Raw genomic sequence first — 18,985 nt, forward strand, 5'->3', positions numbered from 1 at the left:
CCAGCCCTAAGCTTCTCCTCTGATCGAGCTGTTCTCCTGGGTACTAGTTCTCAGCTCCATGGGCGGGAGTAGGTGTGCAGTGCCTTGTCCCTGATGGAAAAGAACAGGTGGCATTTGCTGGGTCTCGGCTTTCCTGGGAGGCACAGACATCTTAGAGGAGACAGGCCTCTATTGCCCAGCTCAAGGCCGGTGCAGACAGACAGCAGATGCGAACGTCTGTGCCAGAGATCCTGGGGACATGAAGCGCACCGATGGGGGCTCCCAGACACTGGGGGTAGGGCCGAGACCACCCAAAGTCTCCCCCACTGCCCCAGGAAAAACCTAACAGGTGATGGGGCAGATGGACGAGGAAGAGGTCAGAGGTCAAGGGTCAGAGGTAGTACACTTTATTGACCGGGTTCTCCCAACATCTTACAACCTCCTGCAAAGCCAGCCCCTGGGCTTTGCCACCATCCCATGCACCGATTAGGGAGGAGAATGCATCTCCCAAACATCCAAAGGGCCTCAGAACAGCAGAGGGGCAGGGGTGGGGGTGGAGAAGGGGGTTGCCAGCCGGGAGGGTGTGGGGGGAGGAGCTAAAGCTGGGTGCTGGGCGGGGGGCACCCCGAGGCTCCACCAGGCCTCGCCAGCCCCTCACTCCCCCAGTTAAGGTTCGTAGTGGTTCACAGTGAGACTGGCTTAGATTTGGCAGGGCAGCAGGGCCTCCCCCTCTCCCTGCCCACCCTGGGCCGGACTCACGAAGCTGGGAAGAAGGAGAGACAGAAAGTCCCCTTCCTATATCCTCCCTTGGGGACAGGGAAGCCCCTTCTCTCGTGGGGCAAAGGGCAGAGGCCCAATTCTCCCCTGACCTCCCCAGACTGTTAGGAAGGGCCATTCACTCCTGGCCCAGAAGTTTCCAGATCATCTCAGGGTCCTTGCTCACAATTACTCCCAATTAAAAAAATGTTTTTGAAATCTAGGAGTTGACTAGAGCCCATCAAACCAAGCAGTAAAAAACCTGGTAAGATCTTGGTTTAAAAAGGTAGTCTACCTTCTCTTAGAAGACTTGAGAGACCAGATGGAGAGACCAGGGCTGTCTCCACTGCCCAGACTGGAGGGAGAGGCTCATGGCGGCAGGGGGCTGGTGGTGGCCCTGGGAACGGGGTAGGAACCAGGGGCAAGATGCAGGAAGCAGTGACATGTGGTTACATGGCAGGTCGCCCTCCAGAGCTGTGGGCCTGGGCTCGCAAGGCAGCCGTTGGGGGCTGCTCCCCATGGGTACATGTGCCAGGTGGGCGCCATGGCCTGTGTCCCACCGGGAGAGGCAGGGCCGACATTCAGGCCTTGTGACAGCCGCTGGCCGACGGCTCGTTGTGGCCGGCCGTGCAGTCCGAGGAGGGCTCGAGCCCCAGCATCTGCCGCTGCACCAGCCTGGCGTAGAGGCCGCCCTGGGCCAGCAGCTGCTGGTGTGTGCCCTGCTGCACCACGCGGCCCTTGTCCAGCACCACGATGAGGTGTGCCCGCTCCACCGTGCTCAGCCGGTGCGCAATGATGAGCACCGTGTGCTTCTGCAGGCTGCCGTGGATGGCCTGCTGGATCTGGGGAGACAGGGGCCGGCTCACAGGCGCCGCCTCGGACACGCGGACACACACACACGCATGCGCACACGCACACACACACGCACACGCACGCACGTACGCCCCATCCCTGCTGGGTGCCCAGCTCCCCCACCTCCTAGGGGAAGCACCTGGCAAGTGACAGACGGGCCCTAGCCTGGTTGTCTTCTGGTCTTCCCGCTCCATCCTCTAACCTTGGCCTTGGTTGATGGTTGCACCATCAGCCCCAAAGCTCACACCAGAACAAAACCATGCCCCTCAACTCATCTTTCCCTTAGGACTTGACTCGACTCTGGAAAACTCTGGAGGCTGCGTGTCCCCAGCTTCTCTCACTCTGTCCCGTCTCTCCACCCGATCACCATTACTTCTCACCTGGACGCTGCGACCTGCCTGCCCTGCTCCCTGTTCTCTTCCCCACACAGATGTAAACATTTGCAATCAGTTCTCCTCGAACTCCTGCTCCAAGCCCTCCAATCGCTTCTTGTCCTACTTCAGATAAAATCCAAACCGCTTTAGGGCCGTGCAACGAATGTGTGTCTGTGACGGTGGGTGCACGGCACGCTGCATTTGTCAAAAGCCGTAAAACACACGACACAATCAGTGACCTCCAATGTCAACCATCGACTCTAGCTAGTAATAAGGCATTCTCGTTGGTTCATCAGTTGAAACGAATGCACTACACCAATGCAAGACGCTAACCACAGGGGAGGCTGTGGGAAGGGAGGGGATAGATGGGAACTCTGCACTTTCTGTTCAATGACCTAAAACTTCTCTGAAAAATTAAATGTATTAATTACAAAGAAAAAGTCCAAAGCCCTGACTAGGGCCTGAGGAGCTGGCGTCTCCCTCTGACTCTGCCCTCGCTTCCCACTGTCCTTCGGGCTTGGCTGTGAACCTGCTCTGGGCCTTGTCACCCACTGCGCCTCTTCCTGGGGTACCCGTACCCCAGAACTCCCCACGGCTGTCTTGTTTTCCTTCGGGTCTCAGATCAAATGATCCCTGGTGACTGTGGCTCTACTGGTGAGGACCGCAAGCTCTGGGCGCACATGACTCCATCCAAACCCGGCACTAAGGCAGCCATACTCCAGCCGGGTATCTACAGCACATGGCCTTGTCCCTAGGATCACCCAGCCCCCCTAAATGCTCAGGAGAATCGACTGTTTGTTCTAGCCAACACCTGACAGCAGGCCCCTGACCCCCCTCTCTTGGAGCATTTACTTAAAAAGGCTTATAGTTGTAAATCCTTCCTCCGTCCCTTTGAGGTATATGTATGAATCTCCTAAAATTCAGGGGGGTCTTTCTCAAGGACCTGGAAGCCATTCCTTTGCAATGTCATCATCAGGAAGGAGGGGCCTTGGCATCCGGGTCTCTGTGGGAGGACAGAATTCTAACTTCAACAGCTGCCAGCAGCAGCCCCAGCTGCATCAGTCCATTCACACTGACCAAGCCTTTGTAAGTTTTCCCCCGAGTCCACTCTCCCCTCCTTACGCCCTCATTCTCCCTTTAAAGACACCCATCCCCGCTGCATGGAGTGCAGCAGAGCTCAGCTCTTTCCCTCCTGTCAGTGGTTACTGACTAAAATCTGTTTTTCCAGCTTTAACTAATGTCCGGCTGTGTTTCTCTGTGACGACGGTCACACCTCTCAATCTCCCTGTCACATGAGTGTTTCATTTTCTACGGGGCAGAGGCCACGGGTTGAACTCATGCTGGGGTCCGTTTGTTGTCTGTCTTCCCCCTGGAATGAAGCACCATGGGGGCAGAGGTCAGCCCGCCATGGTAACCCCAGCGCCTGGAACAGTGCCGGGTACCTGGGAGGAGCATAGTAAACACCGGCATCATAAATGAATCAATCCATGGGGAGACTGATGTGCAAATACGTGACCGGACCCTCTTTACCGGTGAAAATGAAACTCCGAGAGGGGAAGGGACTGGCTCAAGTTATGTGCTGCAGGACAGAGCTTCTACTCCACGTCTCCTGACTCTAACCCTGTATCGTGTAATCTCAGCTCTGCTGAGAGCCAGGAAGCCGGGCCCAGAACGCCCAGTGCCCGGGCCGCTTCTCTCCTAGCTCCCCGTCCTGAATACTGGCACACTGCAGTCTAAGAAGCTGAAGTCTGGGAGAGCCCCTGTGCCATTCCCAAGTCCTTCCCAGGCCTGTCCGCTGGGCGGAGGGGCTCTGGGCCCCCCGGAGATGCTCCCTGTTCCAGCATCCCCCGCCACCCACAACTCACCAGGTACTCGCTCTCTGCATCCAGAGCACTGGTGGCTTCGTCCAGGATGAGGACAGGTGGGTTCCGTACCAGAGCCCGGGCCATGGCCACCCGCTGCTTCTGGCCGCCTGACAGCTGGGCACCCTTCTCCCCCGTCTCTGCGTGGCAGAGGCACAGGGGCATGTGAGCGGGCGATGTGACCGGGGCAGCCCTCGGGGTGAGCAAGAAGCCCCCTTCCTCTGCCTGTCCCTGCTGCCATGGGAGCTGTGCTCTCGTGAAAGTGTGGCTAAAGGGGCCATCAGTGGAGACAACCAACAGTTCGAAAACTCATGAAAGGGTGCTCTCCACTCCTGTTCAGAAGAGGCGTGCATATTACGACTAATGCAATGGGTACCAAGGTACCAATTTTTACCCATTGAGTTGGCAAAAATCCAAATGTTTGATGATGCACTGTACTGGTGTGGCTGTGGGGAAAGCTTCCTGGGGTACACAAAGTTGGGGCGATCCCGAAGGCCCCCAGTCACGGGCTGCAGTACCTCCACCTCTGTGTCTGTTGGCTTGGACTAGGCAAGCCTATGGATCCCAATTACAAATGCACAACGCTTGTGCCAGGAAATCCACCTCTGTCAATTTTCCCTGCGGGTCATTTCCCATCCTCAGTGACGCAGGCACTATTGGTGGTGCGTGACTCACAGCAGTGTTATTGCAAAAAATAACAAAGATGAAAAACCTAGTCAAATGTCCACAATAGGAAAGTGAATAAATATATTATTTATTAAGGAAGCTAATCTAAAGCCTATGCACGGAAATACTATGCAGTGGTTGAAAAAGAACACAAAACCCAAAGTAAGTATAAAGAAGGAAATAATGAAAATCAAGGAACTATAAAGATCAGGGTGGAAATAAACAAAATAGAGACTAAAACAGCAATAGAAAAGATCAATGACACTAAGAGCTGGTTCTTTGAAAAAATAAACAAAATTGATATACCTTTAGCCAGACTCATAAAGAAAAAAAGAGAGAACCCAAATAAATAAAGTCAGAAATGCAAGAGAAGCTACAAATGACATCACAGTAACACAAAGGACAATTCAAGAATACAATTACTGTGACAAAAACGGAAACAACCCAGAAGAAATGGATCAATTTCTAGAAGTATACAACTTCCCAAGACTGAAACAGGAAGAAACTGAAAATCTGAACAGATTACTAGCCACGAAATTGAAGCAGAAATCAAAAAAATTCCCAACAAACTAAAGCCCAGGACCAGAGAGCTTCACAGGTGAATTCCACCAAACATTTCAAGAAAAATGTATACCTGTCCTTCTCAAACAATTCCAAACAATTGAAGAGGAGGGAATGCTTTCAAACTCATTCTACGAGGCCAGCATTACCCTGATACCAAATCCAGACAAAGACACTACAACAAAAGAAAATTACAGGCCAATATTCCTGATGAATAAATGCAAAAATTCTCAACAAAATATTGGCAAACTGGATTCCACAGTACATGACAAGGGTTATACACCAGGACCAAGTGGGATTTATCCCAGGGATGCAAGGATGGTTCAATATCCACAGATCAGTCAACGTGACAAACTACAACAAAATCCAAAATAAAAATCATACGATCATCTCGACAGATACAGGAAAAGCATTTTACCAAAAGGAACAAGGAAGCTCTCTGGGCACCAACGTAAAGATTACTAAGATACTGTGTTAAGTTTAAAAAGTTAGGTGCAGAATATAAGGTGCTGTTTCTTTTCTGTAAAAGGGTGGGAGGAAATAAAAACATATGTTTATATTTGCATAAAGAATCTCCAAAAGGACATGTAAGAAACGAAGAAAAGAAGTTTTAGTGGAGGCAGGAGGAAACTGGGGGTGGAAGAAAGGGATGGCATAAAACTTCACTGTATATCATTTTATGTAGTTTTCCATTTTAAACCATGTGAATAGCCCCTTTCAAGAGCTGACATTTTAACGTATATTAAATATAATAAAACATATAAATTACTGTGTTGTTAAATTTATCAAATGAAAATATTAATTTGTTAATCTAAAATTAAGTAAAGTGTAATTAATACAATACACATATATTCTTTTTAAATCATAATGTTTTGGAACTAATAGAGGTGGTGGCTGTACTCATACAGGATCGTGAACGTACTCAATGCCACTGAATTGTTCACTTGAAAATGGTTATGTTTACGTAATGTGAATGTCACCTGAAATAATGAAGGGCAGCTGACAGAGGGCAATGTATAACTCAGAGGGTCGCATCCCTGAGGGTGCAGCGCTGGGCACGGTGGAGGTGACGTGCCTGGGCTCGGTACCTGTATTGTAGCCGTTCTGAAGCTCCATGATGAAGCCGTGGGCATTTGCCTTCTGAGCAGCTTCCACCACCATCTCGAAGGGCACGGTGGGCAGGCCGTAGGAGATGTTGTCTGTGACGGACCGGGCAAACAGCACTGGCTCCTGGCTCACCAGGGAGATCTGCGGAAGAGGAGGAATGGGGCATGAGCGGCCAGGAACGCGTCCAGCCAGCTGCCACCAGGAATCTCGCCAGCCCCAGGCCCAGCTGACGCCAGGGGTCTCGGGTCTGAAATCTGATCAGGGCCTGCGCCTGGCGGCTGCATTCAGCTGTCTGTCTTCCTTGCAAACAAGGGAGTCCACTTTCTGCACAAGCCCTTGGCCTCCCTGGACCAACAGACTAGGGCCTGCTAAGCTCGCCGCCCTGGGCTAAGCCAAGTTCCCTGACCTCCAAGAGAGCTCGCTGTCTGCCCTGTCCTGGAAAAAAGAAGAGAGTGTGAAAGAGAAGGTAGCGTGCAGCTCTGTGGGTGAGTCTGTCGGTGCCGGCAAGCAAGAGGCCGCAGCAGGCCCCAGACTACAAAGAGAACAATTTAAAGGAGCTGCTGTCCGATGGCCCCAGTAATAGGAATTTGGCCTGCAAAAATATTATGGAGGAATAGCATTACAACATAGCAAATAGAAAAAAAAAAAAAATTTAAAAGAAAGAAAATAAAAGCAATAATTTAGTTGCCCATAAATTGGGGATTGGTTAAATAATTACAGCACATCCATAAAATCAAATTCACACACACACACACACACACACACACACACACACACACGATTCTATTTTTGTTTAAAAAAACTATATATGTGCCTTTATATAGCAATATATTTATAGAAAGAAACAAGTTGGAAGAGATATTTACTAAACTGCTAACACTGGTAACCTTCATGGGGGTGGAATTCAAAAGGTGAGGTGGAGGGGAACTCTCTGTCCTAGTTATAAAGTTTTCTGAATATATGGGAACATGGTTACACTGTTGCATTTTACTGTTTTGAAAATTAAAATTTTCAAAACCTGGGGGTCACACACCTGAAACAAGTTCTCAGCCATCTACCCCTGGTTATACCCACATGGGGAGGCAGATTTTACAACCTATGGCCTTCTGCCAACCATCTAGAATTTGCCTGAGAGTTCTAGAATCTCTGTGCCAACCCTCAGGCTCTCACATAATTTACTATATGTTGATGATGTAAATGGTGCAGCCCTAATAGTTGGTGTTTCTTGTGCAGTGTACAACCTGAACCACCATCCAAGGTATCTCTGTTCTTAATGCCAGCACAGGATCTGGTGTTGAAGGCTCCTTTTCTGAAAGGATTACACAGAACTGTATGGTCCCGTAAGTACTGGAGGTGACTTAGCTGTGGATCCACTGGAACTCTCATCCACTGATAGTGGAATGTAAAGTGGTACGACCATCCTCGGGGCAGAAACTGTTGTGGCAGAAACCACTAAAGTTGGGGCTCTGCTTCCATTCTGGGAGAACATACCTGTGTGCACCAGGAAACATGGACAAAATTGTCCACGTCAGTATTGCTGGTAACAATAAAAACCAGGAAATAACCCAAATATCCATTAAGGGCAGAATGCGGAAATAGATGGTGACATGTTTACACAGTGGATTATGATCTAGCAACGAAAGCGAATGAACGACAACCAGGCTCCACTTGGATGACTCGCAAACCGTGCTGAGTGGAAGAAGCAAGACCCAGAAGGATACCCGCGATATGACGCCAGCCAGAAGTTCAAAACTAGGCAAAACACAGCTGTGCCCCGTGGGGAAGTACAGAGAGACGGTGAGATGAAAGAAAAGCAAGAAAATGATGAGCATACAAGTTGGGCGAGATGTTGCTTCTGGGGGGATGTCTGGAGCACTGGAACGTTCTGCTTCTTGACACGTGATAATTCTAGGAACCGTACATGTATTTTAGGCTCTTCCCTGCAACTGTGCTACAGCTCACAAGGGAAAAGCTTAGACAAAGGGAGAGCGGAGGAGGGTAGCAAAGGCCCACCACATACCACTCGGTGCAGGAACTTGTGGTCATAGGCACTGATGGGCTTCCCGTCCAGCAGCACACGGCCCTCCTCCAGGGGGTAGAAGTTCTCCAGGATGTTGACACAGGAGCTCTTCCCACTACCTGAAGGGCCTACGAGCGCAGTCACTTTTCCTGGGGACAGGCTGAAGGACACGTTCTGCAAGGGACACGCACACATGGATGGTGTGAAGCCACTGGCCAGATGCTTTGTCCACAGACATAGGTGGGCACCCTCCCCAGCCCACCCTGTGCCCCTTTGCCATGGTTGAGCACTGCCGGCTCCCTGAATGCTCTCCTTTCTAGGATCTGGCAGTTGTTTTATACTTGTTTCCTTTGCCTGGAGTGTTCTTTCTGCAGACAGCCACCTAATTAGCTCTTGCTTCTTGTTCAGGTCTCAGCTCAAATGTCACCTCCTCTGAGAAGGCCTCCTTGACTCCACCCCATCACTACAGCCCTCTGCTACTGGTGTTTCCCCGAAAATAAGACCGAACCGGACCATCAGCTCTAATGCATCTTTTGGAACAAAAATTAATAAAAGACCCACTATGTTATATTATGTTATATTATATTATTATTATATTATATTATATTATACCTGGTCTTACAGTAAAATAAGACCCGGTCTTATATTAATTTTTGCTCCAAAAGATGCATTAGAGCTGATAGTCGACTAGGTCTTATTTTTGGGGAAACACGGTAGTAATCTGTCTTCCCCAACCGGAACCCAGACTCCCTGAGAACAGGGATTCTGCCTTATGTGTCCCTGGTGTTCATGGCCTGGCGTGTAGGTGTGAAAGCCGGCATGAGGGAAAGGGTGGCCTGGGCAGGCTCGAGCCCCCACCTCACCTGCAGGACCTTGGTGTGGGGCCGTGTGCGGTAGGTGAAGGTCACATTCTCAAAGTCCACGCGGCCCTCCAGGTGGTCAGGGGCCAAGTTCCCATCATGCACCATGGTTGGCTGCCGGTCAATGAACTCAAACACCTTCTCAGCCGCTCCCACTCCTTGCATCAGGCCGCTATAGACAGAGCCCACGGACTGCGGGGGGAGGAGACACACATTGCCATCCCACTGACACACCACTCCTGGGACTCACCCTCCCCAGTGCCTGGGGCCAGGAGATGAAGGGAGTGTGGAGAGAGCAAGGACACAGCAACAGTTCTGGGCGTGGGGGTGTGGAAGGCTGCTGGGGCCCCCCCTGCTAGTACAGCAGTTAATGACAGTAATGAAAAAATGGGGACAGCAGCAATAAATACTGATAACACTGGCAGCCAGTACCTCACCGTCATCATGGTTAAACCTCAGAGCCACCCAGCAGAGAATGTGTTATCACCCTCCAGATGAGGAAACGAGGAAACGGAAGCACAGAGAAGTTAAATGAACCAGCCAGAATGTGGCAGAACAGGAATGGAACCTTCCTCTCGTAGCTGCCACAGCATTTCTTAAACTTCAGTTTAAAAAAAAAAAGGGTCTTAATTTACACTATGCTTTTCCTTGGGTAGAAATTATATGCAATACAAATGAGACTAATGCTGACGACTCATTTTATTGAGCACTTCACTTCGTGTATGTTACAAGGTGGGTTCTATCATTATCTCCTTTTTCACTGATGAGGAAACTGAGGCCCAGAGGGCTCGAGTAACTTCCCCCAGGCCACACAGCAGGGAAGTGGCATTGCCAGGACTTGAACTCGAGCTTCCCAGTTCAGCCCCCTAGGTGCTGTGACTGAGCCCTGGTGGGTGAAATGGGGGTAATATTAGCACCAGCGTCGTGGTTCTGTAAAGACAGTGCTCGGCACAAAGTAAGCCCTGGACACAGCACAGTGCGACAGTTACTGTGACATTATTGTTAGTAAGACACCAGTGCTGTGTAGAAGTTGCCCTGCATGTCCCCTCATCCCGGAGGCGACCACGGTTCCCCGTGTCCTGTATCTCCACCCATGCTTTTTCTGTGTGTTTACAAACACACGCACGTATATAATTACTTTTGAGATTTAAAAACTACAAATGGGCTCAGACGATCCCTACTGCTTGGGGATTTGCTTCTTTCCACTGAACAGCGTCTTAAGGTTCTTTCCATGCCAGGGCTCACGGAACTACATTTCTGTAGCTGCTGCCTGGTCTGCACGGGACAGACGGACTGTCCCTGGAATACAGGTATTTATCCAGTCCCTGGCCCGTGGACATGTGGGGTGGTTATAACCTTTCACTGTCATAAACAATGTCGTCCTGACTGTCCTGGGACACACATTTCTGCCCGCTGGTGGGAGAATTTCTGAAGCATGAACTCCTGGAAGCAAGCTGCTGAGTCAAATGACACTGCAGGTGTGACTGTGGCCAATGCAAAGTGCCATCTGTGGCAGATGTTAACATCCCACACACACACCCCCCCGCCACATTCTTGAGCTTTTCCACTATAGAGCACAGAGGCCCAACCTCAATGTCTGAGGGCCTTGGGGATGGGACGCAGAGCGTTACACCCCTACTCCAAGCATTCTCACGCAATGACTGATGGCAGCTTGGGCAGAGACGCCCCAGCTCCCTCTCTCAGGATCTGCTGGTGGGGGAAGCCAAATATAGACATAATCTAAAACAACCCTGGTGTTTTTCCGTGGTACTACGCTTTAAAGTGGGTTAAAATAAAGTTGGACTCACCTGCCTTAGAACCCACGTCCCCCACAAATGTGGAGGGGGAGTTGCGTAACCTCCCTGAGCCTCAGTTTCCTCTGCTGAGAAATGGGACTGGGCACAGCACTGAGACCTCTCACGCAGCTCTTACGTGCATTTCCCGAACTAGTCTTTGTCGCTGCCACTTGGCTCCATAAACAGAGTTGCTGCCACTTGCTAGTGTTGTTATCATTATTGGTGCTATGATCTCTCCCTCCCTGCTTGAGAAAGACCCCTCAGCCCTGAGCACCCTGTGTGGGCCCCTCCTCCCGCTCCCCCCAAGCCAGCCCCTCACCTCCATGCAGTCTCCCAGGACAAACTCGTAGATAATGAAGGAGATGAGGTTGCCGCTGGTCATCTGCCCGGAGATGACGAGGTGGCCCCCGTAGTAGAGGATACTGACCTGGACCACCAGCAGCGTGAGCTGGGGACAGAGCGGAGGGGGCATTTGGGTCACAGGAGCCTTGGCTCAGACTCACCCCCCCCCAGGGGCAGGTGAGAGCGGCTCCACAGCCACAGACTGAAACTCAGCCAGCGGCAGTGCTGCCCTGTCACCCGTGCCCTGCTCCCCCCACCGTGGCGCTTCCCCTGCCAAGGCCCCCAGCTGGGCGGGCCGTGGGCCTGGCTGAGAACAAGGCTTCCTTTGTGAGGCCCTGGCACACACATGGGCCCACAAGCCCTCAGCGAGGCCCCGTGGAAGCTATCGGTCCCGTCTATACCGGGAAGAGCACGGCTCCGAGAGCGTGAGCCCACCGGCTGACGTCACACCGTGAGCCAGGCCGAGCAGGGCGGGGGACTCTGGGTTTTCTTAGCCCACCAGGCTCCATCAAGGAGGGGCTGTGTCCAGGCGCCCTGGTCTCCCCCCAACTCCAGTGCCTGGGGCAGTGTTGGGGGGAGGAGTGGAACGTGGGTACCCCTGACCACCGGTTCAGGGTCCCCATCTGACCTTCCCCACACCGAGCCCCAAAGGCACAGCTGCTGGTGGACACGTTGCAGAGAGGCTGGGCCAACTGAGCTGATTTTGGGTGCCTTCTCCTCCCTGGCTGGGCACTTTTGAGGGGTGGCCTGCCCTGGGGGCACCCACATAGTTCCTGTCCCCTGGTTACCCTTAGGCCACCAGCTCCTTTCCCCCCCTAAACTCCTAACCCTCATCTTTCCTGGCCCAGCTACTCCCCGACGAGGTCACCTCCCAGGTGCGGCCAAATGCTCCCTGTTCTCCAGGGAGGGGCTGTGACTCAGCCCCCACCCCCGGGAATGAGCCGGACACTAACGTGTGTGTGTGTGTGTGTGTGTGTGTGTGTGTGTGTGGTGGTGACACAGGACCTGCCAGAACATGGCCCAGGCTGGGTCCCCGCTGGCCTCGCGGTGACTCCTCACCTTGGCAGGATGAGCGCTTCCCCCTGAGGAAAGGGGAGGCCCCTCCCTATGAGGACATTCACCGGAGGCTTCTCCGTGGACCAGCAGAAAGCTGGCACAGAGCAGGGTCAGGTGCACCCAGCCTGCCGCCCACACACAGGGACCTGCCGCCCATGGCCGGACCCCGGGGCTGAGGGCACGTACCCCGCTGCCCCAGACGTAGTACATGTAGGCGGCCGCCTCCTTCCTGTTCAGCTTGTACACTTGCTGCAGCTTCCGCGAGTACACCTCTGCCTCCTCATCCTCGTTGGCGAAGCTCCGGACGGTCTTCATGGCGCTGATGGTCTCCTCAGCCGTGTTGCTGGCCCTGGCCAGGGCATTCTGGACCTCTTTGGAGAGTCTCTATGGGCAGGAGGGGGTACAAGAAGGAGACCCCAAAACAGGCCTACCTGAGCCCCAGGCCTCTCTGGGCTTGTCTACCCTTGTTTGGTGCCAACTCTATGCAGGGAGCTCCAGGGACGGAAGGAGAAGACCTAGCTCCCCGTCCTCCCCCACCTCCCTTTAGCTTGATTTGATGGACTCAGAGAACAGACTCCAGCTGGGATCTTGGGGTGAGCTCCCAAGGTTCCACCTCCTGAGGGATGGGGGGCTGATCATGAACTCATGTCCAGTAGACAGAGGAGGTTGCTGATGACCATATAGTTTTTGATCCTTTCAGGAAAGGAGCATCCACACCAGATCTTGTGCTGGCATAAGAACAGGGATGCCCTGGATGGTGGTTCAGGTTGTACACTGCACAAGAAACACCAACTATTTAGGGGGCACCATTTACATCATCAACATACATTATGTGAGAGTCTGAGGGTTGGCACAGAGATTCCAGAACTCCTGGCCAAATTCTCGATGGTGGCAGAGGGTACAGGCTATTAAATCTGCCCATGTCACGTGCATATAATTGGGGACAGATAGATGGCTGAGAAGTGATTCCAAGCCTGTGACCCCCAGGCTGCTGCCCACCAGAGCTCTGGAAGTGGTCCCTGGGCAGCGCTGTTCAGGCTTTGCAATAGTCACCATTCTCAGAATCTCAAACCAGCCAGGAAGACCAGGCCAGGATCACACACGGGCACGTGTCATGACCGGTGAGTCATGCCCAGCTGTCGGAAGCATGCAGTGTATGCAGGCACCCGGGGCAGCCAGGCTGTACCCTGAGTCGTGTGGAGCCGTGGGCGGTGTGTGTGGCTTGTGACAGTGACTCAGTGGCTGTATGCAACACATGCAGGTATGGGGAGGCCTAAACAGAGCTTCCTTCAGGGCTGCCTGACTGCACTTGAGGCTGGGCCTGAGGTGTGCAGAGGCGGGGCTGGTGGGGGAGGCCCAGGTTTCCTGCCCAGTCCCAGGGGCTGGCAGGAAGGCAGGAAGGGTGGGGTGGGGAGCACAGGAAGAGAACTGGCTCCAATTCCAACTCATGTATTTACTTTTTTAACTCTGGGAGGAAAACAGTGAGGCCTGTGACCCAGAGCTGCGGGGCAGAGGGCCCTCCTGGGTGGTGGGCACTGCCAACAGGCGACACATGGGTTGTGGGGAATGGATGCGTTTTGGGACTGGCCTCAGGTCACCTGCACCGAGGGTTCCTACTGAGCTGGGGACGCTGAGCTGATGGCGTATCAAAGCCCCCCCCGCTCAGGAGTACCCTGTCCGTCGCCTCCCACTCCCACTCCCCCGTGAGGTCAGGATCCCCGGGGAAGGGGCCATCTGCAGCTGTCTGAACCCAGCCTTGGTCCCTTAGGGATCGGGGGCACCCACCAAAGTGGGAAGCAGGAGGAGGGTGAGGCAGGGGCCTAGTTGACAGGCCCACCTTCCCGGCAGAGGCAGCGCCTAGGGGCAGCCTGCCCATAACCGCTCACGGGGCCAGAGCCACGGCTGCGTCAACAGCGTGCTACAGAAAGAGAGCGAACTTCGCACTCAGAGTGAAAACCAAAGTCCTCACAAAGGCCTACAGTGCCTGGCCCCTGTCACCTCTCTGCCCGCATTTCCTTTCCTCTCCCCTCACTCATTGCTCCAGCCTCACTGGCTTCCCTGACACTCCTCCAACATACCAGGCACATTCCCACCCCAGGGCCTTTGCACAGGCTGCGCCCTCTGCTTGGGGCGTGCCTCCCCAAGATGTCCAACTCTTTACTCAAATGCCACCTTCTCAGAAAGACCTATTTAAAATTCCAACCACCCTCAATCTCTCTCTTCCTCACTTCATTTTTCTCCTAAGCACTTACCATCTTTTACCACCTTATAGATTATAACTGCTACCGTCTGTCTCCCCTACGAGAGCATAAACTCCCTGAGGGAGGAGGCCTTATCTGCTTCACTGATGTATCTTGGTGCCTGGGACATCATAAGTGCTCAATAAATACGGACTGACTGAGCGAATGAACACATGAATGCATGCAAGCAAACACAGCCTCACAACGAGGCCCTCGCCAGCCGCCAGTGGCCGCTGAGTCCCTTCCAAGGGGTCACTCGGGAGCTGTCTGTACTCGCAGGGCCCAGCAGGGACGGGCGGGCCTACCTTGTAGTACTTGCCGTAGATGTCAGACACCGTCATGATGATGGGGAAGCCCATGAAGGTGAGCAGGGAGAGCTGCCACGACAGGCTGAACATGAAGACCACCACACCCGTGACCTTGACCGCGTTTCGCAAGAAGATGTTGATATTCTGGGAGACCAGGTCGCTGACCATGGTGGTGTCCGAGGTGAGGCGGGAGATGAGGTCCCCTGGAACACAGGCAGCTCAGCTCCCACTGCGGCCGCGGGGCCACGGCGGGTGGGGGCAGCGCACACTGAGGGGCAGCAGGAGCTCAGAACTCCCCCACCTTCTATGGGAGGTGGCGAGGGGAGACCAGATCTCCCGTGAGGGCTGCTCGGAGCCCAGCCCTCATCACCAGCCTCTTGTGACATTCCACCCATAGCCCAGACGAGGCGGCTGGGACTCAGAAAGGGGAAGAAGATGTGCGCTCAGCACCCCCAGCTTGTCCATGACGGAGCCGGAACCAAACCCGGCAGCGGGGGTAACTCCCCCCTTCCCTCCTTCCCTACGGAAATAACAGTGTGGGCTGGGGGAGGAGGAAGGAGCCGAGCCCCTTTCCTCACTGGCTGGATACTGGGCCGGCGCTTCATAGCCCCCTGGGGTGGCCACTACTGTCGTCCCGTTTTAGAATGAGAAAACAGGCTCCACGAGCTGAAGTGAGTGGGCAGTGGGACCAGGGCGTGGACCTGGCAGGTTTGTCTCAGAGCCTGGGATCTTGGCTGGATATTACTGGTACGGCCTTCCCAGCTCTGCCCTGCACCCCACCCTGCTCCCCCCGTAGGAGCTGGGCCCCTCAGACCACAGGCTTGGGTAGTTCTGGCCTTTGTGGTTCTAGAGGGCAGTGGGAAGCGAGGCCTTGGCTCCTGCAGCGACCTTGGGTGGCCTGGCGAGGGTCCCACAGTGGCCACAGCTCACACCAAAACCTCAGCCAGCAGGCCAGCTCCCCAGGGCTCAGGCCAGCCCCGAGGCCCAAGCCAGCCTCCTGGGGTAATTGCAGCCAGCGGGGCTGAGACCATGGATGTGCCCAATTATTTCCTCAACTCGAGGCAAACCCACCCTGGCTGGGCCGAGCCCCAGGCACCCAAGGCCCCAAGAGGACCAACCTGTGCGATTCTCATCAAAGAAGCTCGTCTCCTGAGATACCAGTGAGCGGAAGAGACGGTTTCGAAGGCGGATGTTCAGTCTGGCAAATATGAGGGTAAAAATGCCGCCCCGAATACCTGCGGCAAACGAGCTAATTGCAGATAAGAGATGTTATATATAGCACGACGTCCTTCCGACAACCAACAACCTCACCCGGCTGCCCCCTCCCACTGCTGGCAGACGTGCACCATTCGCAGGGCGGAGACAGGGCAGGACCCCAGCCTCGAGCCCACTGTCCAGGGCTCGTTCCCCAGCTGGAACCCCCAAGGGGACAACAAAGAGGGGGCTGTGTTTCCTGGGGCTGAGAGCCCCAATTCTGCCAGCCAGACCCCTCTCCCTTCCGGAACAGCACAGACAAGGCTGGTCCTTGTTCCCCACTTGGAAAATAACCAGGGAGGGTGAGAGGGGGACCCTGGAGGACAGAAGCCACTTTTAGGGACAAGAGGGAATGGCTCTAGGCTTGGCTCAACCAAATGGACATCGGTCCCGAGCCCTTCGGGTGCTGGTGACCACGGTGACAGCTGAGGGACTGGCCCACCAGGGGCATTTCTTGGGTATCCCTGGCCCATTTTCCCCTTAGGAGCTGGCCCCGGCCTCCCTCCCTTGCTGCAGGCTTGGGGGGCAGGGTTTGGGGTCGAGAGCCGGCTACCTGCCAATGGCCAGCAGACACATGACAATGACGGCCGTGGTGAACTGCTCCATGCTCTTCTGGATGACAATGCCATCGATGGCCCGGCCAGTATAGTAGGGGAGGAAGGTCTCTCCTGCCGGGAGATGGGGTGTGCTCAGGGGGCATTTGCAGCCAGGGGCACCCGTTCCCTTCCTGCAGGGCCCCAGGAAGCCCAAGGCCACACTGCCTGCTCTGCTCACCCCATCGGAGGGTAGGGAGTTCTTTGTTGGCAAATTCCTCTTCTCACCATGTCGGGAGGGGGGGTAGGGGCCCTGTACTGCTTAATGCCGCCCACTTTTCAGAGAAGAGGGGCAAGGTGTCTACAATCTGTGTAGGCTGGCTCAGTACAAATAAGGCTACTAGACATCGATCAGCCCAGGGGGTATCTCATTCCCTCCACGCACTCAGAAGCGGGTCCTGTCATCACCCCATTTTACAGATAACAAAGTGAAGCGGAAAGATGAGATGACAGCACTAGCCCAGGCTGACTCACACCGAAGTTTACATTCTTCCCATTGGTAGAGGGTTCAGAATTCACATTCTGGAACCTCAGAAGTTGTTGATAACTTGGTTCCGAGAAATGCCAGAAATTGCCACCCCGCCCCTCTTGGTGGGGCATGTTACAGTTTGCTGGATTATATCCTACCCATTTGTCTTATTGTATCTTCACAACAATCCTGGACAGGGGTGAGGAGAGGGGACCCTCACCCCCATTTCACAGGGGTGGAATGGGAGGCTCAGAGAGGCTGAGCAACTTGCAAGGGGTCACACAGCAATTAAGATGAAGGGCCAGGACTCAAATCTGAACCGGCTTCCACTTTGGGGGCTCTTTCCTTGTCCCTTCCCTCCCGATAATCTGGAATGCCCACTCTCATCTTATGGACATGATGGACATAGAATGGAGTGTGGTCAGACCAGACTGTGTCCCATTTTCACTGCAGCTCTTTCCACAGGCCACAGCCTGGCTTGGGGTTGGGCATACAGTAGGCGCTGAATAAAGGCCCCTGAATGAACCTGGGCTTCTCTACAGGATGGCTCAGGTAGAACAGTGAGGCCTTCCGTGGGGTTCTGGCGCCCTCTGCTGGCCTTGGCACAGAGACCACAATGTCTAGAGGGCCTGGGTCCCCACGGTTCATGGCCAGACGGAGTCTCCAACTACCACTGTGGAGTTCCATCGGAGAGGCAGCTCTGCCTCAGTTTACCCACAAGGGAGAGAAGGGCATCAGAGAGCTCCAGCAGCATTTTGACCCCAGCAAGCACCAATGATAGTAACCACAAGAGACATTTACTGAGCCCTTCCTGGGTGCTAAGCACGTATGCACCCCTCGTCGAATCTATACGAGAACCACATGAAACTCTCCAATGCATCAGCAAATCCTGCGGCTCCGCCTTTGCGGATTCTGCAAAAAAATATTTGCAGAATCCAACCACAGTCACTGCCTCTGCTGCCCCACCCAGGTCCAAGCTGTGGATCTTACATGCACGACCTCAAGTCACAACTCCTGGTTCTGCTCCCACCCTTGTCCACCCATCAGCCTCTTCACTCAGTCAACAGTGGGAGCCTGTGAAACTGAAAACATATCTTCTTGTCCCTCGGCTCTAAACAGTCCAATGGCTCCCATCTCGTTCAGGGTAACAGTCGACATCCTTACAGTGGCCAGAGGCGCCCTGCACGGTCGGGCCGCTGTGACTGACCTGTCTTCATCTTCCACTCCCCCCCACACACACTCTGCTCCAGCTGTGCTGGCCTCTGCTTTTCCTTTAACAACCAGGCAACTTCCTGCCTCAGGACCTTTGCACGGGCTGTTCTCTCTGCCTGGAATACTGTCAGCCCAGATACCTGTTCCCTTATCTCTAACGCCTCTCAATAACCCTACAGGTAAGGTATTATTATTTCCATTTACAGATGAGGAAACTGAGGCTCAGAGAGGTTAAGTCACTTGCCCAAGTTTAGGCAGTTGGGTCGCCATGAAATCCATATTATAGATCTCGGAGGAAGGTCCAAGATGGCGGAATAGGTAAACGCTATGCCTGCCACCTCCCATAATCAAATTAAAATTACAACTAAATTACAGAACAATCAACCTTGAGAATCATCTGAAGATGAGCTGAAGAGAGCCCCCCTATAAGTAAGGATTTAAAGAAGAGGCCACGTTGAAACTCCCCTTTAAAAAAAAAGAAAAAGAATCCCCATTTCATAGGAAATACTCAACATTAACACTAACCTTTTTTCCCAATGGGTGGTTTTTCTTTTAGACTATGAGCTGTCAGAAAAAGCTGGGTCCTCCTGGATGTTTGTTGATTGAAAAATGATTATGAATAATCACAGCCACTAACATATAAAGTACTCAGTCTTGCCAGGCACCCTGTTGCATTGT

At 53.4% G+C, this 18,985-nt stretch overlaps 1 protein-coding gene across 5 annotated transcripts in view; it reads right to left on the reverse strand.

Moving 5' to 3' along the window:
* Positions 1-370: 370 nt before the first annotated feature.
* The window catches only part of ABCB9 (ATP binding cassette subfamily B member 9), a 38,153-nt gene continuing 19,538 nt past the window's right edge, over positions 371-18,985 (reverse strand). For 4 of the 5 annotated variants that reach the window (XM_074321630.1, XM_019733896.2, XM_019733897.2 and 1 more), the window contains 10 exons: positions 16,587-16,701; positions 15,898-16,028; positions 14,777-14,982; positions 12,418-12,615; positions 11,153-11,281; positions 9,041-9,229; positions 8,178-8,351; positions 6,139-6,298; positions 3,827-3,963; positions 371-1,577 (listed from right to left, as the gene is read on the reverse strand). In XM_074321630.1, the coding sequence (XP_074177731.1) occupies positions 1,317-1,577; positions 3,827-3,963; positions 6,139-6,298; positions 8,178-8,351; positions 9,041-9,229; positions 11,153-11,281; positions 12,418-12,615; positions 14,777-14,982; positions 15,898-16,028; positions 16,587-16,701 (1,700 nt within the window). In that variant the 3' untranslated portion in view covers positions 371-1,316. The remainder of the gene's footprint in view (positions 1,578-3,826; positions 3,964-6,138; positions 6,299-8,177; positions 8,352-9,040; positions 9,230-11,152; positions 11,282-12,417; positions 12,616-14,776; positions 14,983-15,897; positions 16,029-16,586; positions 16,702-18,985) is intronic. The other variant, XM_019733899.2, reaches the window with a different exon arrangement.

The sequence above is a fragment of the Rhinolophus sinicus genome, linkage group LG16 (assembly GCF_036562045.2).
Source record: "Rhinolophus sinicus isolate RSC01 linkage group LG16, ASM3656204v1, whole genome shotgun sequence".
NCBI lineage: Eukaryota > Metazoa > Chordata > Mammalia > Chiroptera > Rhinolophidae > Rhinolophus > Rhinolophus sinicus.